We start from the raw sequence: 20,662 nt of genomic DNA, 5'->3' as shown, positions 1-20,662 counted from the left end.
AATTTTTTAAACCCTGTTTAAGCCATCATAAAGGTGTCTGCTGTAACAAAAGTACACTCAGTGACTGCAAAAACAAGCGCCTAACATTTAATTTGGTGCAGACTCGGGGTTAAGGATACAGTTCTCATCTCCTTCGGTGTTCCTGGGAGGTCCAGGCATGTTGAGCAGGACGATCCGGGCGTCGTGGGATCTGTTGACGATGACCTCGTTGAGTTTGACGGCAGTGTGCATTCGCCTGACGTTGGAGTGGTCCCTGGAGGAAAAATGAGATGCGTTAAAGGACCTGGTTAGCGCGGATCTCAGTGTCACAGAGAAACCTGCTGTGTCTGCTCACGGCCTGATGCTCAGCATGTCCCTGAAGCCCTCGGGGGTGGAGCAGCCCGAGTGCGTCGCTCTGTATTGTGTGGTCTTCTCTTTGGTCCAGGTCATCTGAATGCGGCGGTGGTGCTCAGAGCTGCCGCCGCCGCTGCTTGCCGCCCGGTCTCGCTCGCCGCCGTCTGTGTCATCTTCGTCGTCTGAGCCGATGCTCGTCAGACGCAGCATGGAGTTACGATCCTTCACCAGCTGGGCCTGGCGTGTGAAAACACACAAACACGCTCTCTCTCATCTCTTTTTCCAGCCTTTTCTTCCACCTCATTGGCAAACCTCTCTTTTCTACAGTCATTCCTGACTCCTGCCTCTCTCCGTCTCTCTGTACCTGTCTGTCTCTGTCTCCTCTGGAGGTGTTTGGCGTGAAGGGTCCAGGACTTTTGTACCTGGGGGAAAGATACGCCTACAGAAAACACAAGGTCACCTAACTCCCCAAAATCAAACACAGCCTGCATCTACTCTGGTGGGCACTGAAGCACAACTACAGGGACACGGCAGTAAATAAAAAAGGCCCGAGACAAAAAGCTTCTGAAAATCTGAAATGAGAATGAGTGTGAAGGGTAGAGGGAAACAAAGATGACAGAACAGTTAAAGGAAGAAGCATCTGACACATGTTAGCATTAACTGAACCCTTCAGATAAAGAACTGGACTGACAGTGAAATAAATGTGGATTTGATCTACATTAGGGAGGTCAAAGGTCAATAACAAAAATACAACTCAATACTTTGTAACATAACCTTTGTGGCAATAACAGAGGTCAAACGTTTACTATAGGTCTTTACCAGGTTTGCACAACACAGTAGCTGGTATTTTGGCCCATTCCTCCATGCAGATCTTCTCGAGAGCAGTGATGTTTTGGGGGCTGTCGCCGAGCAACACGGGACTTTCAACTCCCGCCACAGATTTCTATGGGGTTGAGGTCTGGAGACTGGCTAGGCCACTCCAGGACTTTCAAATGCTTCTTACGGAGCCACTCCTTTGTTGCCCGGGCGGTGTGTTTTGGATCATTGTCATGTTGGAAGACCCAGCCTCGTTTCATCTTCAAAGTTCTCACTGATGGAAGGAGGTTTGGCTCAAAATCTCACCATACATGGCCCCATTCATTCTGTCCTTAACACGGATCAGTCGTCCTGTCCCCTTGGCAGAAAAAACAGCCCCATAGCATGATGTTTCCACCCCCATGCTTCACAGTAGGTATGGTGTTCTTGGGATGCAACTCAGTATTCTTCTTCCTCCAAACACGACGAGTTGAGTTTATACCAAAAAGTTCTACTTTGGTTTCATCTGACCACATGACATTCTCCCATCCTCTGCTGTATCATCCATGTGCTCTCTGGCAAACTTCAGACGGGCCTGGACATGCACTGGCTTCAGCAGCGGAACACGTCTGGCACTGCGGGATTTGATTCCCTGCCGTTGTAGTGTGTTACTGATGGTGACCTTTGTTACTTTGGTCCCAGCTCTCTGCAGGTCATTCACCAGGTCCCCCGTGTGGTTCTGGGATCTTTGCTCACCGTTCTCATGATCATTTTGACCCCACGGGATGAGATCTTGCGTGGAGCCCCAGATCGAGGGAGATTATCAGTGGTCTTGTATGTCTTCCATTTTCTGATGATTGCTCCCACAGTTGATTTTTTCACACCAAGCTGCTTGCCTATTGTAGATTCACTCTTCCCAGTCTGGTGCAGGTCTACAATACTTTTCCTGGTGTCCTTCGAAAGCTCTTTGGTCTTGGCCATGGCAGAGTTTGGAGTCTGACTGTTTGAGGCTGTGGACAGGTGTCTTTTATACAGATGATGAGTTCAAACAGGTGCCATTCATACAGGTAACGAGTGGGGGACAGAAAAGCTTCTTACAGAAGACGTTACAGGTCTGTGAGAGCCAGAGATTTTCCTTGTTTGAGGTGACCAAATACTTATTTTCCACCCTGATTACGAATAAATTCTTTACAAATCCTACCATGTGAATTCATGGATTTTTTTTTTCACATTCTGTCTCTCACAGTTGAAGTGTACCTCTGGTGCAAATTACTGACCTCTGTCATCATTTTAAGTGGGGGAACTTGCACAATCGGTGGCTGACTAAATACTTTTTTGCCCCACTGTAAGTTACTCCTCTGGTCTGAAAAGAGAAGTCACAGCTCACATTTCTAATATATGATTTGTTTTCCTTAAATGCCAGCAGGGGGCGACACCTCCTGACCCTGAGTTCAGCTCACTGTGTAAATTTTGTTTCTAAGAGCGTGAGAGGAGCGTATGCTTGCAGTTTCAGTCCCAGCTTCGTGAAGACACTTCACAAACCGACGGCTGACGTCACGGTGACCACATCGCTTTTTTCCCTCTCAACTCTTCATCTGAAGGGCTCAGCTGCACTCACAGCTGTTCAGAGGGTTTCACTCTTTACTTTGACAGCGTGTCCTGACTGCAGGCTACTCTACAGAGTCTAATCTGCTCTACTTCAGACAGCTGTTGCTTCTCTACTGCGCAAACTTACATCATCAAAACTCCAGCGTACCCTCTGAGGAGATGAGAGGCAAAAGGAGGCGACATGAACGTTTAACAAACATCTCAATGCAAGTTACCGTCTGCAGTGCTTTTTTTTGTCAGTAGCCCGTGTCCCTTACCATGAGTGTTACCCACCAGGATTTCTTTGCTATCACCTCAGTACACTGCACTTTAGTTTCTTTAGCAACCTTTGGACCTTAACACTGAGCTCTTTCTCCTTAAATCTAATTTAATCTGGAAGAAAACGGTGACCTCAAAGACAAAACATGGCGTCTGTACTGGGAACCTGATCTCCACTTTGTTCCAGCTTATTTTTGCAGAACAAAAAATATTATTTTTTATATTTCCTTAAACTCCTGAACTCACAGCTGACCTTGACCTCTAACCTCACCTGAGACCTTGTAGCTCCACCTGCCTCTGGCCTACCATTGTTGCTGCTACTGCTAGGGCTCTCCTGGTGAAAGTGGTGGACAAATGCTTGTTAAGACCCAGCTTGCATAAAGTTTCAAACTCCTAATCAACCCTACACAAACCTGCGGGCATTTTTCACACCACACAAAACCCCGCTGTAAGCTTTCCACACCTACCTCTCTGTCCCGATCAGATTTAGACAGTCGCATCTGTCTGAGCATCTGACACCTCTGCTCCATCATCAGCGTCCTCTCATAGGTATATGCACTGATGTCACTGTCGTGCTGAGAAGAGGTACATGGACATGCTCAGAAGAGGTGAGAAAACAGCTGTTGTAGAGATTAGTGGAAATCAGACTGGAATTTATATTTTACTGAGATCTTAGGTCCACATTTAACCTTATATTCACACAGTGGTTCAGTTTATGCACTTTAAGAACTTCATCCAGTTCAGAATTAACATTACACGCATGTCTTTGCACTGCAGAAGAAAGGGGGAGTGCCCGAAGGGATTTAAAGCAGGTTCCTTCTGTCTGTTTTCATGTTTAAAGAATTCAATCCACCAGAGGCCTCAACACAAAACTCTGGTGTACTCTGAAGTGCAGAGAGAGACACCTCCTGCTCATAGGCTTAATCATCACAGTAGAATCTCTTTAGTCAAGAAAATGAAAGTATTACCTGTTTATTTTTTATGTAAAAATCTGTGATTCAACAACAACATAAATACGATCTTAAAGGCTGTAAAAAATTATGCATCTACATGTTTCAGCTGGCGAACCAGTGCAGCCATTAAAGGTGAATATTTCAGTCAAAGTGCAAGTGGTCAGACCCGGTAATATGTATATATATATATATAATTTTTATTAGGGGTGCAACGATGCGTACCATCTCCACTACTTCCACCTCAGCATCGATGCGTAGCTGATAGGTGAAGGTTAACAAATCCTTCTTCATCTGGATGGAATTATCCTCCATCTGGGCCACTGTGAAGATTCGCATTGAACACTTGCGCCACACCTGGGCAGAGACAGAGCAGAGGGTTCAGCGGAAACTTTAAAGGCTTTGTTAGAGTTTAAGATCAACACTTTGCTTTCTTGCCTTGTGTTGTCGCAGGAGGAAAGGCAGAAGCATCAGCATCCCGCCGTCATGGACGATCCACCACACATCGATGTAGCCCTCTGTGCAGGGCTCGGAGTTGCTAGGGAACAGGGAGATGTTTTTGGGCACCAGAAGCGCAAGGTGGGCCGCTGTGGTCACCCGCACTGTGTCTGAAAGGAGGAAAGAGGGCGTCGTTAGCTTGTTAACTCTGAAACAACCCCATTAACCGCTTTGCTGTCCTCTCTTGACTCACTGATGAAGGTCTTCCAGGACTGTGGGTCCTCGCTTTGCCTCCAGGCGTGAGGCCAGCCCATCACCACAGTGTTGGGTTTCATTCCTCCCAGGCCACTTGACTGGATCATGTGGCTGATCCCATCACGTGGCTTTTGAGCCACGATGCACTGGCAGAAGCCCTTCACGCGCTCCTTATCCATCAGGTGCTTCAGAGTCTGAGGAAAGAAGGATAAAAGGTCCAACTCCACATTATCTGAAAGCAAATACATTTCCACCCATCAATAACAAACGGCCCTACCTGCTCAGCAGCGAGCGCCTCTCCATAGCTCTGCAGGTAGTTCCCGGGGACAACAGTGCCAACAATGGTCAGGCCTTTTCCCGCCTTTAGCTGGCTGGCAAACGTCAGGAGCCGAGGAGACTTGACGTGGGCGTCTTCGTCCAGTTTTAGTAACACCAAAAGCTGAGGCCTGGACACGGACAGACAAGGCGATGAACAAGAGCATGTGTGCGTTAGTGGATTATTCCTAAATATTAGTGACAGCAGAGCCTCAGATTGTCTGTCTTTATGCTGTCTACATTTTTGAATGGGTTTTGAAAACGTCACAGCCAAGTGCTCAGATAAACAAAATAAAAGTAAATGGAGAATTGGTCATCTATAATTCAATGCTAACTTGATAAACATCAGCTGAGGACTGTGAGACATGATGGAAGCGCTGGAAAGGGTAATAAAGAGGCCTTTCATTTAGCCTGATGTGCATCTCCCCAGTTGTGAAACCAAAGCACCACTATGAGGCAACTCATTTTCAGCGTTCGCTCACCCCCTGTCCTCCTGTCTTGATGCAGTTAGTTCAGCTCAGTCAGCATCATTTGAAGCACATAAAGAGACCCAACAAAGTCACACGGAGGCCCCATGGCTGGCTAACATGTCAAAATGTAATTACATAGCAACAAACTGAAATTCAATTTATTTGTGAAAGAAAACCAGTGTCCAGCAACCTGGAGCTCTCCCAGATCTGTTTGAAAGTGACAGTAGTGACCTGCAGTGTTTAATTTACTGATCTGCTATACCTAGTACTGCACACCAAAAGAGACTTGGCACATTAAAATCATCAGATTCTTGTTTATAATGCTAAATGTGACGCAGATTCTGATGATGTCTTGCAGCTTTACTCCCAGCACTGCACGCAAACTTAAGTGCAAACAGTTCATCAACTTCTAACAGGTCAACTTGCATCCTGTGTTTGTGAGACATTTCAATACCTCCAGTTTTTAGTATGCGGTGGTCCTTCTTCCAGCCTCAGCAGAGCATAACGGGCAGCGCTGAGTGACAGACCACGGATCCCATCTCCCCACTCCTTCTCTGCCCTGATACACAACCACACCCAGAAAATATAAGAGAACATACAGGTATATTTATTTATTCCCAAACAGTATACACTGTACACTCTTCTGTTTCCCTGAAAATAAAATAAACATGTTAACACGAAACAGACATGTTTACACACCAGTCTGTACATGCACAATCATGTAGAGGGAGTACATCTCCATGGCAACATACCCTTGATACTCAATGTACTTGTAGATCATCCCGGCAATCACCATGGCAACGATTGCGTAGTACCAAGAGGATATGAACATGAGCGCCAGGCAGAAAGTCATCCCCAGAAAGGACAAGCTCCTGGACAGATGAGCAGAGCAGACGTCAGGGGGGGGGGGAGCGAGAGAGAGAGAGAGAGTGAGTGAGTGAGTCTTTGGTAGTACCAGTGGTAGTATGAGAAGCGAGGCCTCCAGTTGGGTGTCCTCAGGAGGGTCTGAAGGGCACAGGCCAGGTTCACAAACAGGTAACACATAAGGAAGAACCTGGAAAGAGGGTTGGAGATTCAAACTGAGGTGATGAAGGCAGACTAAATGTGCACATGCACACACATGTAACATAACTGCATCTTACATTGTCAGAATAGGAGCCACCATGTCCAGAGATGCGATGAGAACCCCCAGCTCAGCTATCAGAGCTGTCAGCAGCAGAGCCCACGTAGGTTCCCCGTTAGCTTTCCCGTGGCCAAAGACCTGCCAGAAACACACAGAGTTCAAATATACACACACAGACCCAGCAAATCACACTATGTTTAAGGAAATGGCAAGTACTGCAAATGAAAAAATAAAATCTGAGGGTTGTTATTACATAGAGAGTGGAAGGAGGCAATAGCCTGAGCACTGAGAATCAAAGAAATAATCAAAAGCTTCGGTGAAAGGCAGGAATTGGAGAGAATACAGCATCTCCAGGTAACTACAAATTACACTCAAACTACCTAAATAAATAAACAGAAAACATAAAACACCATCACTTTAAAGCATTTTAAAGCACCACAGTTCCATCAAGGTATTTGCACACTGTCTTCCCCTGCTGCAAGATGTTTCTGTATGCAAGTGGAAAGAACTGAAGTATGCAGCATAAATACATCAGTAATTCAACATCAGTAGGGATTTCTGCTTCATACAGCATCATTAAGTTAATCCTGAGCACAACAAGAATAAAGGAGAAGTGCTTGGACAGTCCCTGTAATTAAACTGAAAACTAGCAGCTCTAACCCGGAGGAAGGGGATGATGTTGTCTTTGGCGATGGCCTGCAGGAGTCGTGGAGCGCCAGTCAAAGACTGGAGGCCCGCGCCACATGTGGAGAAGAAGGACCCGATCACAATGACCCACGGCGAGGGCCAAGCCAAAGTCCCCACCACCAGATTGCCTTTAACTGAATCTCCAAACCTGCAGAAGTAACAACACATGAAGTAGTTTAAGCATCAAAGTCCTTCTGCCTCACATACAACACAACACATGCAAATACAAACACAAGAGCAGGTGTACTGACTTGTCTCTGAGGACCACCCCCTCGATGCAGGCTCCAAACAACACGACATTGCTCAGATCTGGATGAACAGCAGGTCAGGAAAAAAACAAAACAAAACAATACAAAGTACTTTCAGTGCCACGAAAATCGGACTGTGCTGAGAAAATTCGAAGAACTGCCTCTCAGTCATACGCCTCCACTGCCCGGTCGAGATACGCCATCCAGTCTCTGTGGACTCTCCACATAAATCACAACAGCACTCGCCTCAAGGTGCTTTATATTGTAATATAAAGACCCTACAGTAGCACAGATGCCCCCCTATAAACAAGAACCTGAGGACAGTAGGAAGGAAAAACTCCCTTTTAACAGGAAGAAATCTCCACCTCACCCTCAGACACGACCAGTTGAGGAAATGAAGACAGGACAAAAAACACGCTGTGGAAGAGAGCCAGAGATTAACAGTAACTAATAATTAAATGCCGAGTCATGTGCCAACACTCAGAGTGAAAAAGATGAGTGAAGAAGAAACACTGAGTGCGTCACGGGAAGCTCACAACAGCCTAGGACTATTACAGAGTAACTAAGGGAGGATTCAGAGTCACCTGATCCAACCCCAACTATAATTCTTTTTAATTATAATTGTTTTATTTTCAAAAAGAAAGGTTTTAAGTTTTAAAAGCAGAGATAGTGTCTGTCTCCTGGATCAAAACTGGAAGCTGGTTCCATAGAAGAGAGGCCTGACACTGAAGCCTCTGCCTCCCATTCTACCTTTAAATACTTTAGGAACAACAAGTAAGGCTGCAGTCTAAGGGTGAAGTGCTCTAGTGGGGTAACAGCGAGAATGGTGAGCAAACTAAAGGTGAACTTTCGACCTTTGACCTTGATCTTAACCTTGGATTAGCAAATTTCAATCAGTCCACCTTTTAAAAAACAAAAAACACAATTCAAGGTATTCTCAGATGGATGTAAGGATGGACAGACAGCGTGAAAATAAAACAGGTGGACAGACTTAATCCACTAACAACACAACATTATGCTCATTAAATATTTCCATGATCAGCATTTAGGTTAAAAACTTCAGAATTGTGTTGTAGCATCTTAAATTGTGCTTTGAGTTGCTTTTGAATTTGAGTGCATGAAAGTTCAATCAAATTGTCAGATGAAAGGATACAGACTAAAGAGGTGGTGAGGATGGCGAGGATGGTTCCGATGGGGATGGAGCGCTGAGCATCTTTTAAATCCCCCGACCGGTTGGAGCCGGCCATGATTCCTGAGAAACAAAATCATTCAAAGGAAGAGGAGATAAGTGATAACTCAACAGCTTTGTGCTTAAAATATCAACTTTAATGTTACACTGAATATACCACAGTTTTTTAATAAACACCCTCATGAGTGAAATGTGTGATCAATATTTCAAATCAAAGAGAATCCATCTCCATATTTTTTCTTTTTTAAAGTGTTTTCAAGCTAAAAAGTGAAAATAAAGCCAACTGCACAGACACAAACAGAAATCCAAGAATAGATGCCTGACAGGTTTGATCCTGAATCAGCAGCTGCACCGTGAGCGGGAATCAATATCACGCCTACAGCGCTTTTCCTGTCAATGATCCGTTTTCATCACTGAACCAAGCCAATATTAGGTTTAAATTTCTTATATGCTTATATTTCTGAATTAACACTGAATGGAGCCCAGTTAGTATTTTAGGGGCATCTGTACCTGTGACCGAGGGGAAGAAGATGCCCACGAGCACTGTGAAGGAGGTGGTGATGTCAGCAAACACGTACGGATAGCGATCAGAGGCTGGGTGTGCAACTTGAGAGGTGTGGAGGGATCTTTTCTCCAAAACATCCCCTTTGTGGAGGTATGTACTCCACAGGTTCTCTGTTAAGAGGGAGAAAAAAAACCCATGTAAGATCAGTCATTGACATTGGCAGAGGATAAACATTCACCTACACATTCACATTTATTTAGATTTAGAGGCCCTAATTAGTGTAGCATTAGTAAGCTGCTATAATATCTGCCTCCGTCTCCTTTGATAAAACATCCTCCAACTGCTGCTTATACAGGGATCAGTTGTAGGGGCGACAGCCCTAGCCAAGAAGTCCAAACCTCCCTCTCCATAGCCACTTCTCCACCTTATCCAGGGGGACATTGAGGCATTCTCAGGCCAGCTGAGATGTAATCTCTCCAGCATGCCCTGGGTCTGCCCCGGAGCCTCATTCCGGTATGACGAGCCCAAAACACCTCAGCCAGGAGGCATCTTAGTGAGATGCCTGAACCACCTCAGCTGGATTCTTTCAATGAGGAGTAGTAGTGGCTCTACTCTGAGCCCCTCTTCCATCACTGGACTCTTCACCCTTTCTCTAAGATAGAGTAAAGTCAAAGATTGACCAGTAAACTGTCAGCTTCACGTTTACATAGAGTTCTCTCTTTCCTACAACAGAGCAGTGCAGTGATGTGGTTCATTTGTCGATCTCCCTCTCCCCTCATTCGTGAACAAGACCCCCAAATTACTTAAACTCCTCCACTTGGGGCAGTGGAGGGACTCGTCCTTGACCTGGGGTGACCACTCCACTCTTTTCCACCTGAGGGCCATGGCCTCAGACTTGGACCTTCAAATTCTCATTTCTGTGAGCTGTGAAGCCTTCTGCCTCTCAGCTCTACCTAGAAATTCTGTCCTGTCTGTGATATTATGTTCATTTTATTCATCTAAGATGTTTGGCGTGTTCACATATTGGGGGATAAAAACTGGATTTCTTATCTTTCTCCTTAAAGCACCAACATAACTTCAGACCAGATTGCTTTTAAAGCATTCTGCTGCACCAGGCCAGCTGAGGTCCATTACTGTTACAGAGCACAGTATGTCAGGATTTATTTATGGGCTCAAATTGTGGTCATAAATATTTTGTACTTGTAAATCACGATTTGTATGTGTAAAAAGAATTTGTGTGTGTGTAAAAAAAGATTTGTGTGTGGACTCCATAAAGCCAATAGCCAAACCCACCTGTTCTCTGATTGGATAGTTAAATTTGTGATTGACATAACATTGGCCAATCAGATGAAAGGAAGAAAAACCGGGTCAAAATTCATACTTGTAACTTGAATGCACGCGCGCACACACACACACACACACACACACACACACACACACACACACACACACACACACACACACACAAAATATTTATGACCACAATTTGAGCCCATATTTATTTTACTCCTGTTATTCCGTCATTCAGCTGCTCAAGCTAAGTTAATAGCTACAAGGGAAAACATCAATACTAAGTTCTTCCTCTTTTAATCAGGAAGAATCAAGAATACATTTTGAGCCAGAGGGAGAGATACTGGTTACTTATCCTTCTTACAGTCACTTAGCAAAAACAACATTAGCACAACAATTTAACGCCTGTTTAAATGTGACGGTTTAAAGTTTTAATCGATTATATTTTTTTAAATGCACACTCAGTAAATAAGTAATTTCATACTGGTCAGCTATAAGTGAGGTTCTAGCTTTCAGCCAACAACACTAACAGTGCAATCCCAGACTTTCCTGGAACTTCCATGGAGACCACAGACTAAAAAGAAGATGGACACAGCCAGACTTGGCTAATGACCACCCTCATCAGATTTAAAAAACAAACAAACAAAGAGGCAATGGTAAAACACTCAGCTTGGCTTCGTAACAGGTGGATGATATCACATTGGCCGTGTCCATATTTTATATGATCTCTCATTCAGAGAATCACTGCACTCCTCATGCATGCACTCTACCTGATATGGCCCCACTAGTCAGTCCGGGGATCCCTTTAATCTCAGAGAAGTTGTTTGAAGTGAAGTATTCGTCACAGGTGGTGTTGAGCTGTGCGTTATGGCAAAATAACTTCCAAAGATGTGTGGTCTTCTCCACCATCACCTCTGGGACATGGCTGGGGTCAAAAGTGGGGCCCACTGTGCTGTTTTCTATCAGAGAGAGAAAAAAAAAAAACAGTGTTTCAGAAAAACACTGGTGTAACTCAGAGAGACACTCTTACTCCTCATGACTCGTAACAGAAAGAAGGAAATCTGAACCCACCGTTAATCGTGAAGTTGCTGTCTAATTTCTCAGCTGGAACTTTAACCAGGACAGTTTTACTACAGTGGTTGTCAACAACATCATGGGCGTTGATAGTTCTGTTTCCCAGCATGCATACGCTGTGGATGAAAGCCCAGTCAGTCAAAAATGTGACGCATAAATGATCGGTCAGCTCTGTGTTTTTCCAAATAATCAAGACTCACGGAAAATCCGGCACGCTGAAGGCAGAAACCAGCGCTCCGACATAAATGGATAAAATGGAGATGATGACACAGGCCAAGAAGACAGAGGCCAGTTTGTTCACATACTTGACCCCCACGAAAACCAGCAAGGCCATGAAGAGGAGAAAGATGGAGCCGTATATCCTCATGTTGTTCAACATGGCTGCTCCTTCACCTTCAAATATCGCTGCTCTGGGTGCAATGTACATCTGTCAGAGGGAGAGGGAAGAGAGCAAGAAGCAGGCCTCACTTATCTGAAGGTTCAGTAATATAAGTGTGTTTAGTGCAAATCAGCCAATCAGATGACACATAAATAATATCAGCCTGTCAATAAAACTGGTCAGCCTCCTTTTGTGTCCCTAACTCAGGTCACATGTTTATTTAAAATAACTGAGCTTATGGGTTTTGTGAGGTCCACATATAGTGAAGGCAATGAGTCGTTGCTACCTCGTATCGGTATAGAGTCACTCAATGATCACAACGTAAGCCTTTACATCCAGAAGAAAGTCTGGAGAACACGATACTAACTGGAACAACAACAAAGCAAACAAAGCAACTCACCAGAAGGATCTCGACAGCTCCCAGGATGTACATGGCTCCAGCGAAGGTTGTGCCCAAGTAGAAGCACAGGCCTACCGCCCCCCCAAACTCTGGACCCAAAGAGCGGCTGATCATGAAGTAGGAACCTCCCGCTGGAGGAGGAGGAAAGAAGCAGGAGGAGGAAGGTGTATGTAAGGGTTGGAGGAAGTGGAAATGAAGAGGGAGAAAGAGGGATGGAAAAAAGTGGGATGAAGACAGAAACAGATTGGAGGGGGGAAAAGAAGGGTGGAAAAAGAAAGAGAAAGAGCGGAGGCGGTGGATGGTTAGTAACATTATGATGTTGGGAGGCAAAAGGGGAGAAAAGAGGAGTCATACTATGCTTGTAGAAGTAAGCATAATGTTCTATGTGACACAAATACAGACAGAGCGGGCTTTCATTCAAACGGCATCTGCAAATGCACACGGCAGCAGCTGCTCAGCTCACTCCAAGTGCTGGACCAGGTCGAGCTTAATGCATCCAACCTTCTGACATCAAGCACCAGGCTGTACGTGAATAAGCCAACACTCGGGTAACACAGCCCAGCCCGCATTACGGTAAAATTAACATTGCCCCTACACAACTGCTACTCCAAGTGTGGCAAGGCAAACAGCGGCTATTTGCTGATACCATTTGAACCACATATAACACAAATGAGGCAGTAAGAGCAGATACCAATACTCTGCTGACTGCGAGCATAATTCGGTGTTTGGTTTCCAAACAGCAGCATTGAACATCACACAAAAAGGAACACACAGCAGGGTCGATGTCACACAAAAAAAATGTAATTGAATATGAATGTGGTAGATTTAGACATATTTAATGTGAGAAGTTCCTGAGCGAGGCCACAAAACCTGCTGGACTTTCAGGTCACTATGTCTGCACAGGCTGAGTGATTTTTAGTGCTGAGCTGTATTTGAGAACCCAAACACACTTTATTACTTGTTCAGCCTGACCTCAGTAAACCACACACACACACACACACACACACACTTAATCGCTACCATCTGAGAATAGAAAGCATGACAGCTGGAAGCTGCTCAGGTGAGACAGAGCGTGGGGTAAAATGCCTGATGAGAGTCAGAACTTGTTAGATTAATTTTCTACTTTACAGAGGTTTTCTCGTTCTACATTCAATTATCAAACTGTGCCATGCTTGTTGGAAAATAAGTCAGTTAATCAAACTACTCTGACACTCAGGATATTCGCCTTGAGGCATTTCGGCGAGAGAAAAGGTCAATGGCAGATAAATATTCTAGGTTTTTAATGAAGGCACAGACAGAGAGGGAGAGCAGACAGAGGGAGAGACGGGACACAGAAATAACACTCGTTAGCAAAACGTCATCAGCGCGCCCAAAGCTGGAAAATGAGAAGGACAACCGGGAAAGACAAACTACAAAAGTCAACACAACATCCACAGAGGCCACCAGACTCAGTCCACTGCAAAGTGTCCACATAAAAATGTGATTTATTGTGGAAATACACTTCAATTCAGAGACACTGAAGCAGACAACACAGAGGTGACCCTAAACTCAGCACCCTGCTGGATTTATAGCTTTTTGTAAAGAGTGCATTTTCTTTCTTTGCGTAAATAAATTACAGGATGAATAATATGAAGTTAAGAAATAAGTTACATTCATTATGTAAAGTTAATCTATGTAAATCACTTTGTGTAAATCTTAATCTAATAGATTAACAGTACCCATTGTGCTCTTCATACTGGTTCTAAGTGTGGATAAATGGGAAGGAAAAAAACATGGAAGAAGAAGAATGAGGAGGGGAGGAAAGAGTAGAGAGAAGAACAAATAAAGGGAAGGAAAGGAGGGAAAAGTAAAGAAGATGAGGAGGAAGAAGCAGAAAGACAAGGAGGAAGGATCTCTGGGCCATTGTGTCCACAGAATGAAGGAAGAAACATAAAGATAAAGGAATACCTGGTACGACTCCATTGGTTGCGATTGCACTCATTGATATGGCGGTCAACATTGTCTGGAGAGGAGAGACGGCAGTGTTTTAGAAAGGTTTCCTGTTTTTGTCTCCTTGGGGCTGCTTGCTAATACTCCAATACTCACACAGCAACAGCACATAAGAACAATACAGAAGGCCTGCAGCACGCCGGCAGTTCCCACCACCCAGGTCAACCGCAGGAACAAGATGACGCCGAAGATGTTCTGCAGACAAGGAAGGTACACGCCCATCAGCGTCCCCATCTGTGGCGACTGGAAGATTACACAGAAGAAAAAAGGTTTAAGCAGAAACGAAATCCAAAGACAGCACGTAATGTTACACTGAGGTGCTCATTTGGAATTTGTTCATTTATTTCAGTCCATCATACTACCTTCATCTGTAAATAAAACGAAACTAAACACATTAAACTGATGTTACATTAAAGGTTAATTCAGACTTTCGATGAACATCATTTTAGCCATTCTTCAACAACTTCATTTGTGTGGGCTCCCCCAGGGTACTCCAGCTTCCTCCCATAGTCCATGTTAGGTTAACTGGTGATTCTAAATTAGCTGTAGGTGTGAATGTGTTTGCCCCTTAACAGCCTCTCACGCCCTCCGACAGATGGGACAGGCTCAAGCCCCACAAGCAAATGCTAAAAACATTAGATTCATCAGAGGAAAGAGGAAGCTAATATTAGATACTGTAATTAGCCAATAAGCTTACATTCTGAATGATCTACATTCTGCTGTAAGCAGACCTTTCATACACTGCAACATGTTTTGACCTGCCACCTGTCCCACTTGGTGATGTGGACTTTGAAGGTTTACCCAAAAAGCAGTACTAATGCCTGGGCCCAATACTCTACAGACAGTCAACCGGAGAAGTTTTCCTATAGAAATGATTTATGCCATGATACTCACACACAAAGTTCAGAAAAAACATCATGTTGTACAAAAACAAGAGTCTAGCTGTATATCATGAGACCTGGAGTGGGTATAAAATGGATTTGGTTGCAGCTTTTAAACAGAGCCTAAATGTCTTACTGCTAGCTCAAAAATGGTTCAAAACTGCTGGAAAACAAACAAACAAACAAAAAAATCCCTCAAATCCATGTTTATGTACTCTGCGGACTCAGACAACTTTCCTGGTATGGTCAAATTGCCTCATTTAGTGGCGGGGCAGATGGCAAATATTTATTCCCATATGTGTCTGATTTTATATGGAATGACCCTAGTGTCCGAAAACCCATGTTTTAGGAAACCCATGTTTTTAACATTTTGTACATCTGCTTGCAGGAAGCACACATACATGGAGACCCATGAATCACTTCTACTCTGGTCCAGTTGGGATTTAACGCTGCTCCTTCTCCATTCAAATGTTTTCTTATCCAAATATTAATCTCTTAAAGCTGGTCTTTAAACTAGCCCTGCTCCACTGTCATCTTTCCAGGTAAGGTCTTGAAATCACTGCACGGCTCCTCCCTGCTGTACCAGACTTATGTTGATGCTTGTACTGAACACACGGTGGGGTCCAGACGGGAGGATTAAACATGTTTTGGTTTAACTTTCCCTGCCGTCTGTTGGCAAATGTGTCCGAGCAATCCGGCAAACGTGCAATTACTCTCAAACCGCCAAAACAGACAGGCAGTTCTTATCTGGGCCAGCCAGCGCCTTATCAGGAAGGATTGGGCTCCACACCAGGGTTACATCCAAACGCAATTTCAGCTGGAGGCAGCGAGTCAGGAGGGCGGCAGAAAGAGTCAGTTTTCTAGGACAGGGCCTCAAAAACTGATGAACAAATGGATGTCTTTATTTTTATTGTTTCAGGTGCAACATATGAACTAGTGACCATGTGAGGATTGTTACTGTCATCCAGATCAACTTTGTACTTACTACACCATTGCTACAACCAGGGCTCATCCTGGTTATGACACTGCAGTAAAAGATCATTGTTCAGCCAGACAAAGTACAGCTGGAATTGTGCACTCCATATGGGCAGATTGCCCAACATGCCTCGCCATCCAGTGAATCTCATTAAAACACTAAAGGGATTTAATGTTTTACGAGGTCACACTTGTGTTTACGTGTGTTTCAAGGTTTATTCGTTTGTACCTTGCTGGGTTTCTTTTTCTCGCCGATGCTCTCGGCCTCTTCATGCTCTTTGGCCCCCTGCGTCAGGTTGGTGTAGTTGACCAGGCGGCTGAGGAGAGAGGACACCTTCGGCCGAGTGTCCATCTCCTCCTGTGGGTAGAGGACGAACAAAAAGAGGAGACAATGAAGTATGGTGGAGCGAGAAAGAGATTAAAACAGATGGAGTAAAGATGGGGCAAATTTAAAAAAAGGAGGAAAGGCATAAATTACTGTGAGGCAGAGATGAAGTAAAGATAGGAGAACAAGTGAAAGAAAGATAAAATGACAACCGGAGAAAGGCAACAGACAGAATGAAAGAAGAGGAGGCAAAGAGGCATACTGAACCGGTAGATAAAGAAGTGGGAGAGAGAAGAAGGAACTCTGTAAGCTATAAAACCTGAAATTATCTACACCCACCAGCCTCATGCTGGTTATTCTGGGCTCCAGTTAGCAGACATTCATCAAATAAACAGTCACCATCCTTTTCTATTCTTAGCCCTGTGCTGTATAATAAAACCATAAGAGTGAATACATTATAAGAAAGCAGCAAATACAGCCACTAGAAAGAGTGGCTGAAATGTTTTGTACCTCAAACAAGGCCAGGTTTTTGTCGTAGAAGTCGTCATCGTCCACCTGATGATTGCTGTTGATGTACACACTGGAGGTTTTCGAATTTCCCTCACCTAGCCAATAAAAGAAAGACAGAGAGAGAAATAATAAACAAAGGGAAAGAAAAGGAAAGGATGATGCAGCACGAATATGACTGAGCACAAAGGAAGCCTTTTTTTTTTTTTTTTTTTTTTTTTTAAAATCGCTGTCATCATGGCTCGGTGGTGTCGACTTTCAGCTGTTTCCCTCACAGACACAGTTTGATGCAGCGACCCCGTGTCGCTGGCTCGGTTCCTCCCGCCGGTGCAGACCGCTGCATCGGCAGCACCTGAGTCAGCAGCATCACTTCCCCCTCCCTGCTACGCCACACTCACGCTAACAGCAGCCAAGGGTCACACGCTTCACAGAAGGGCATTCAGAAGAAAACCAGAGACTGAGGGATGAGACAAGTTTTCCCTTCTTGTGTAACATTCCAATAGCAAAATAAATAATAACGGTGTGGATTCCCCTTAAATACATGTAAAGTTACCCCAAACTGAAATAATAACAATAAATAAATAACAAATCTTCCTATATTTACTTCATTTTCCTGTAAACACAGCAAACTTCCACCTCTTCACACCTGTAAAAACTGTGGTGCGGCCGGGGGGGGGGGGGGGGGGGTGTGTGTGTTGAGAGCATGATTCATTTTCAGTGTTTACTCTATGAATGAGTTCACACTAGCTGGTGAATCTAAAACTGCCTCAGCAGCTTTCACTGTCTATTTTAGAACATCGGCTGGTTACGTGCCAAAGAAAAAAACGAATCAACGATCCCTGGGAGGAAATAAAGAAAAAAAAAAAGCCAGCATTTGTGTGGTGGGTGGTAACTTCCCATCCTGTTCGCAGTGCTACATTTGGCCAAAGATACCGAGTGTGATACTGACTCAACACAGGCAAAACCTCACTCCTAACAATCAACAGCTGAAGCACGATGGCATGCTGGGAGATTTTAACTAACGAGCTAATCAGGTAGCTCGCTCATTTGTTCATAAAACATGTTAACTGGCAGGTCATCTAATGCGTGCTCCTGATTTTCATGATGCTGCTCTTTACACACAGAAACTGAACCATGTCAGATGAACACAGATAAACGTGAATGCGCCACATCTCAACAAGCTCACACTCGCCCGGATAGATTTGAAAATGGCGTTGTCGTCTCCGCGTCCACACTAGCGTTTTCAGTCGTTTTCACAGAGTTGTGCGTCCACATTGAAACGGACGAAAACGCTTACGGTCCAGTACTGCGCATGCGTGAAACGCAAGAAGATTCCACCTGCCTCATTTCTGTCTGCTGTTTCTTTACTTTCCGGCTCTCTGAAACGTCGCAGCAAAATGTCGAGGAAAAGCACCGAGTTTTTAAATGGACTAACAATGAGGTGGAGTTGTTGCTGTGAGTAACACAAAAGTACAAAGTTGCAAAAGCGAGTGAGAATTAAAGAATTTGAAGAAAAGCTATCTGAAGCGTGTACAGACTGATATTAATCTTTAATAGGGCTGTCAAAATTGAGCGCAAACAAAACAACTGCTGTATAATGCCCTCCGCTATCTTAGTTTAATTGGTCACATGACTGCATCACATGACTAACATGCGTCATCGTTTTCGAAAGTCTCAGTTTTCGCTGTCCACTCTGCGGCGCATAAGCACCCTCTTCAAATGTATGCGTTTTCGACAGCGTTTTCAAAACGCTGCGTTCTCCTTTGGGGGAAACGGCGTCTCAGTGTGGATGGGAGGCCAAAACGATGTGTTTTCATACAAAACGCATCAGTGTGGATGTAGCCTCAGTATGTTTAGCACTTAACCTGTTAATCAGGACTGTCGAGATTCACACTTTCTATCTGCTCAGGCTGTTGTGGAGAAATCATCTGAACTTTCAGTTTTCACAAGGGGGGGGGGGTTTAGATTTGCATTCTTTGGCTCGACTACATGAGCTCTGCATAATCAAGATTTCAGTTATAATCTTGAACACACTTCTTTAAGCCAACATTATTGGGATTCTGATTGGTTGGCCCTCACAAACAGGTTTGAACAGCAGGTTTACACAGTAAACTGTGACATCATACAAAGCCAAACTGAAACCAGCATCTAGGGCAGTCTGAAGTCTGAGCTTTTGGCTCACAGGGACCAATTAGGACATATTTAACATAGCGATCCACCATCAAGACAGGATACCTACTCACACTGTGTGCCTTCTTAAAAAAATAAACTCTTTTTAAATGTGCAAAATCATTTGACTGACAGTCAGCATCAGAGCTGAGAGCATCGGGGAAACTACCTGCTTCCATGTGGTTAGTTTTGTTGTTGCGTCATTTGTGAGACCAGCCTTGGTGTGCACAGCTTACAGATGATGCTGCTCTTTTTAAAAAAGTTCAGTGATTCAGACAACAACATGTGACTCAGGTCAGACACTTCTCAACCGAACAGCCAACTCGGCTTACAAATACAGTCCCAAGTTTGTTTTTCCTCAAATATGAAAGTATACATTTCTGTTTCCCCACAAACAGGCTTTATTTGGGTGTGCTGCCAGGTATTTAAACTGCAACCCAAGAAATTGCGTGAGTCATTTAAGATTCTTTTATTTTGAAAGCTTGCTCAGCACTAACCAGTCAGACCCTGCTCTGCCCGTGTCAGCAGGATGTCATTTAGCTGAGTCTCTCAGCAGCAAGTTAATGTTTATGTGCCGTTATGCCAAAATCACTGATGCAGCAGAGCAAAACGAGAACTACTGTCGCAGCCTGCCGTTCCGCCCACGGAGATGCATCTGAACACCAATCCACTATTTATTGTTACCAAGTATGTTACTATTGCAAATAAAATAAACGCTGCAGTTTGACAGTATATTGGTGGATATCCATCGAGTTCTATACGCTCCTATCTACACCAGTACTGATCTGAAAACCTCCTCTTAGCCAAACTAAAAGCTGTCCAGAGACACATGTGAGCTCTTACTGCTGTCCTCTCTGTGCTCAGCTGTTCAACTTCATTCTATAATCCACACCCAGTTCAGCACAGGGGAACACAGCTGTGTGTGTGGCCCCAAGAGGTCAGGTCCTCCGCCCACACCTGAGTATGATACTGTGTGTGTGTGTGTGTGTGTGTGTGTGTGTGTGAGAGAGAGAGCGTACAGTCAGTGGAGCAGAAAGTTACTGGAGCCAGATGTAGCAGTGTGTGGACTATATGCATGCTTCAGTAGGGAACTTTATCGGTGTCAACATTAATGGATCACAGAGTCTATGACCTTTCTGAAAATAACTCTCCACACCTCCTGTCTTTCAGGGCTTTGGCTCATTTACTTCTACAACAGCATTTTTCTTCCTCTAACACGCTTGCTCTGCTATTTCTGCACAGACTCACAAACGGCCACCGCAGCATCACTAAAGCTTGACCGAAACTCAAGTCGGGTTAACTGGCTTAATATCTATTTATGGAAGCTTATTAAAGAGCGTGGGCCATGCTTACTACTATGAAAGAGCTTTACCGGATCATCTCTGCACGGTTATAACCCCTTTTGACACCTGCACAGTCACATCAGTAAAATGGAAGCTGTTTACCATTATCCTCTATTCTTCTGGATTCTTCTGAAAATACACATATCTGTGCATGTG

The 20,662-nt window shown here is 44.3% G+C and overlaps 1 protein-coding gene across 9 annotated transcripts in view; it reads right to left on the bottom strand.

Moving 5' to 3' along the window:
* The window catches only part of slc12a6 (solute carrier family 12 member 6), a 31,985-nt gene that overhangs the window by 1,141 nt on the left and 10,182 nt on the right, over positions 1–20,662 (bottom strand). For 6 of the 9 annotated variants that reach the window (XM_026162656.1, XM_026162653.1, XM_026162655.1 and 3 more), the window contains 25 exons: positions 16,998–17,092; positions 16,392–16,520; positions 14,403–14,549; positions 14,265–14,319; positions 12,318–12,448; positions 11,739–11,965; positions 11,536–11,654; positions 11,235–11,423; positions 9,180–9,344; positions 8,634–8,732; positions 7,484–7,541; positions 7,206–7,380; positions 6,565–6,683; positions 6,378–6,476; positions 6,175–6,294; positions 5,877–5,981; positions 4,915–5,083; positions 4,636–4,831; positions 4,383–4,552; positions 4,170–4,301; positions 3,462–3,569; positions 3,266–3,328; positions 698–772; positions 335–570; positions 120–253 (listed from right to left, as the gene is read on the bottom strand). In XM_026162656.1, the coding sequence (XP_026018441.1) occupies positions 120–253; positions 335–570; positions 698–772; positions 3,266–3,328; positions 3,462–3,569; positions 4,170–4,301; positions 4,383–4,552; positions 4,636–4,831; positions 4,915–5,083; positions 5,877–5,981; positions 6,175–6,294; positions 6,378–6,476; positions 6,565–6,683; positions 7,206–7,380; positions 7,484–7,541; positions 8,634–8,732; positions 9,180–9,344; positions 11,235–11,423; positions 11,536–11,654; positions 11,739–11,965; positions 12,318–12,448; positions 14,265–14,319; positions 14,403–14,549; positions 16,392–16,520; positions 16,998–17,092 (3,315 nt within the window). Of the gene's footprint in view, positions 1–119; positions 254–334; positions 571–697; positions 773–2,863; positions 2,888–3,265; positions 3,329–3,461; positions 3,570–4,169; positions 4,302–4,382; positions 4,553–4,635; positions 4,832–4,914; positions 5,084–5,876; positions 5,982–6,174; positions 6,295–6,377; positions 6,477–6,564; positions 6,684–7,205; positions 7,381–7,483; positions 7,542–8,633; positions 8,733–9,179; positions 9,345–11,234; positions 11,424–11,535; positions 11,655–11,738; positions 11,966–12,317; positions 12,449–14,264; positions 14,320–14,402; positions 14,550–16,391; positions 16,521–16,997; positions 17,093–20,662 lie in introns of all 9 variants that reach the window. The other 3 variants (XM_026162659.1, XM_026162660.1, XM_026162661.1) reach the window with 3 other exon arrangements.

Source organism: Astatotilapia calliptera, chromosome 3 (assembly GCF_900246225.1).
Source record: "Astatotilapia calliptera chromosome 3, fAstCal1.2, whole genome shotgun sequence".
In the NCBI taxonomy this organism is placed as follows: domain Eukaryota; kingdom Metazoa; phylum Chordata; class Actinopteri; order Cichliformes; family Cichlidae; genus Astatotilapia; species Astatotilapia calliptera.
The sequence above is the reverse complement of the archived record's forward strand: the minus strand, read 5'-3'. Positions and strand labels throughout refer to the sequence as shown.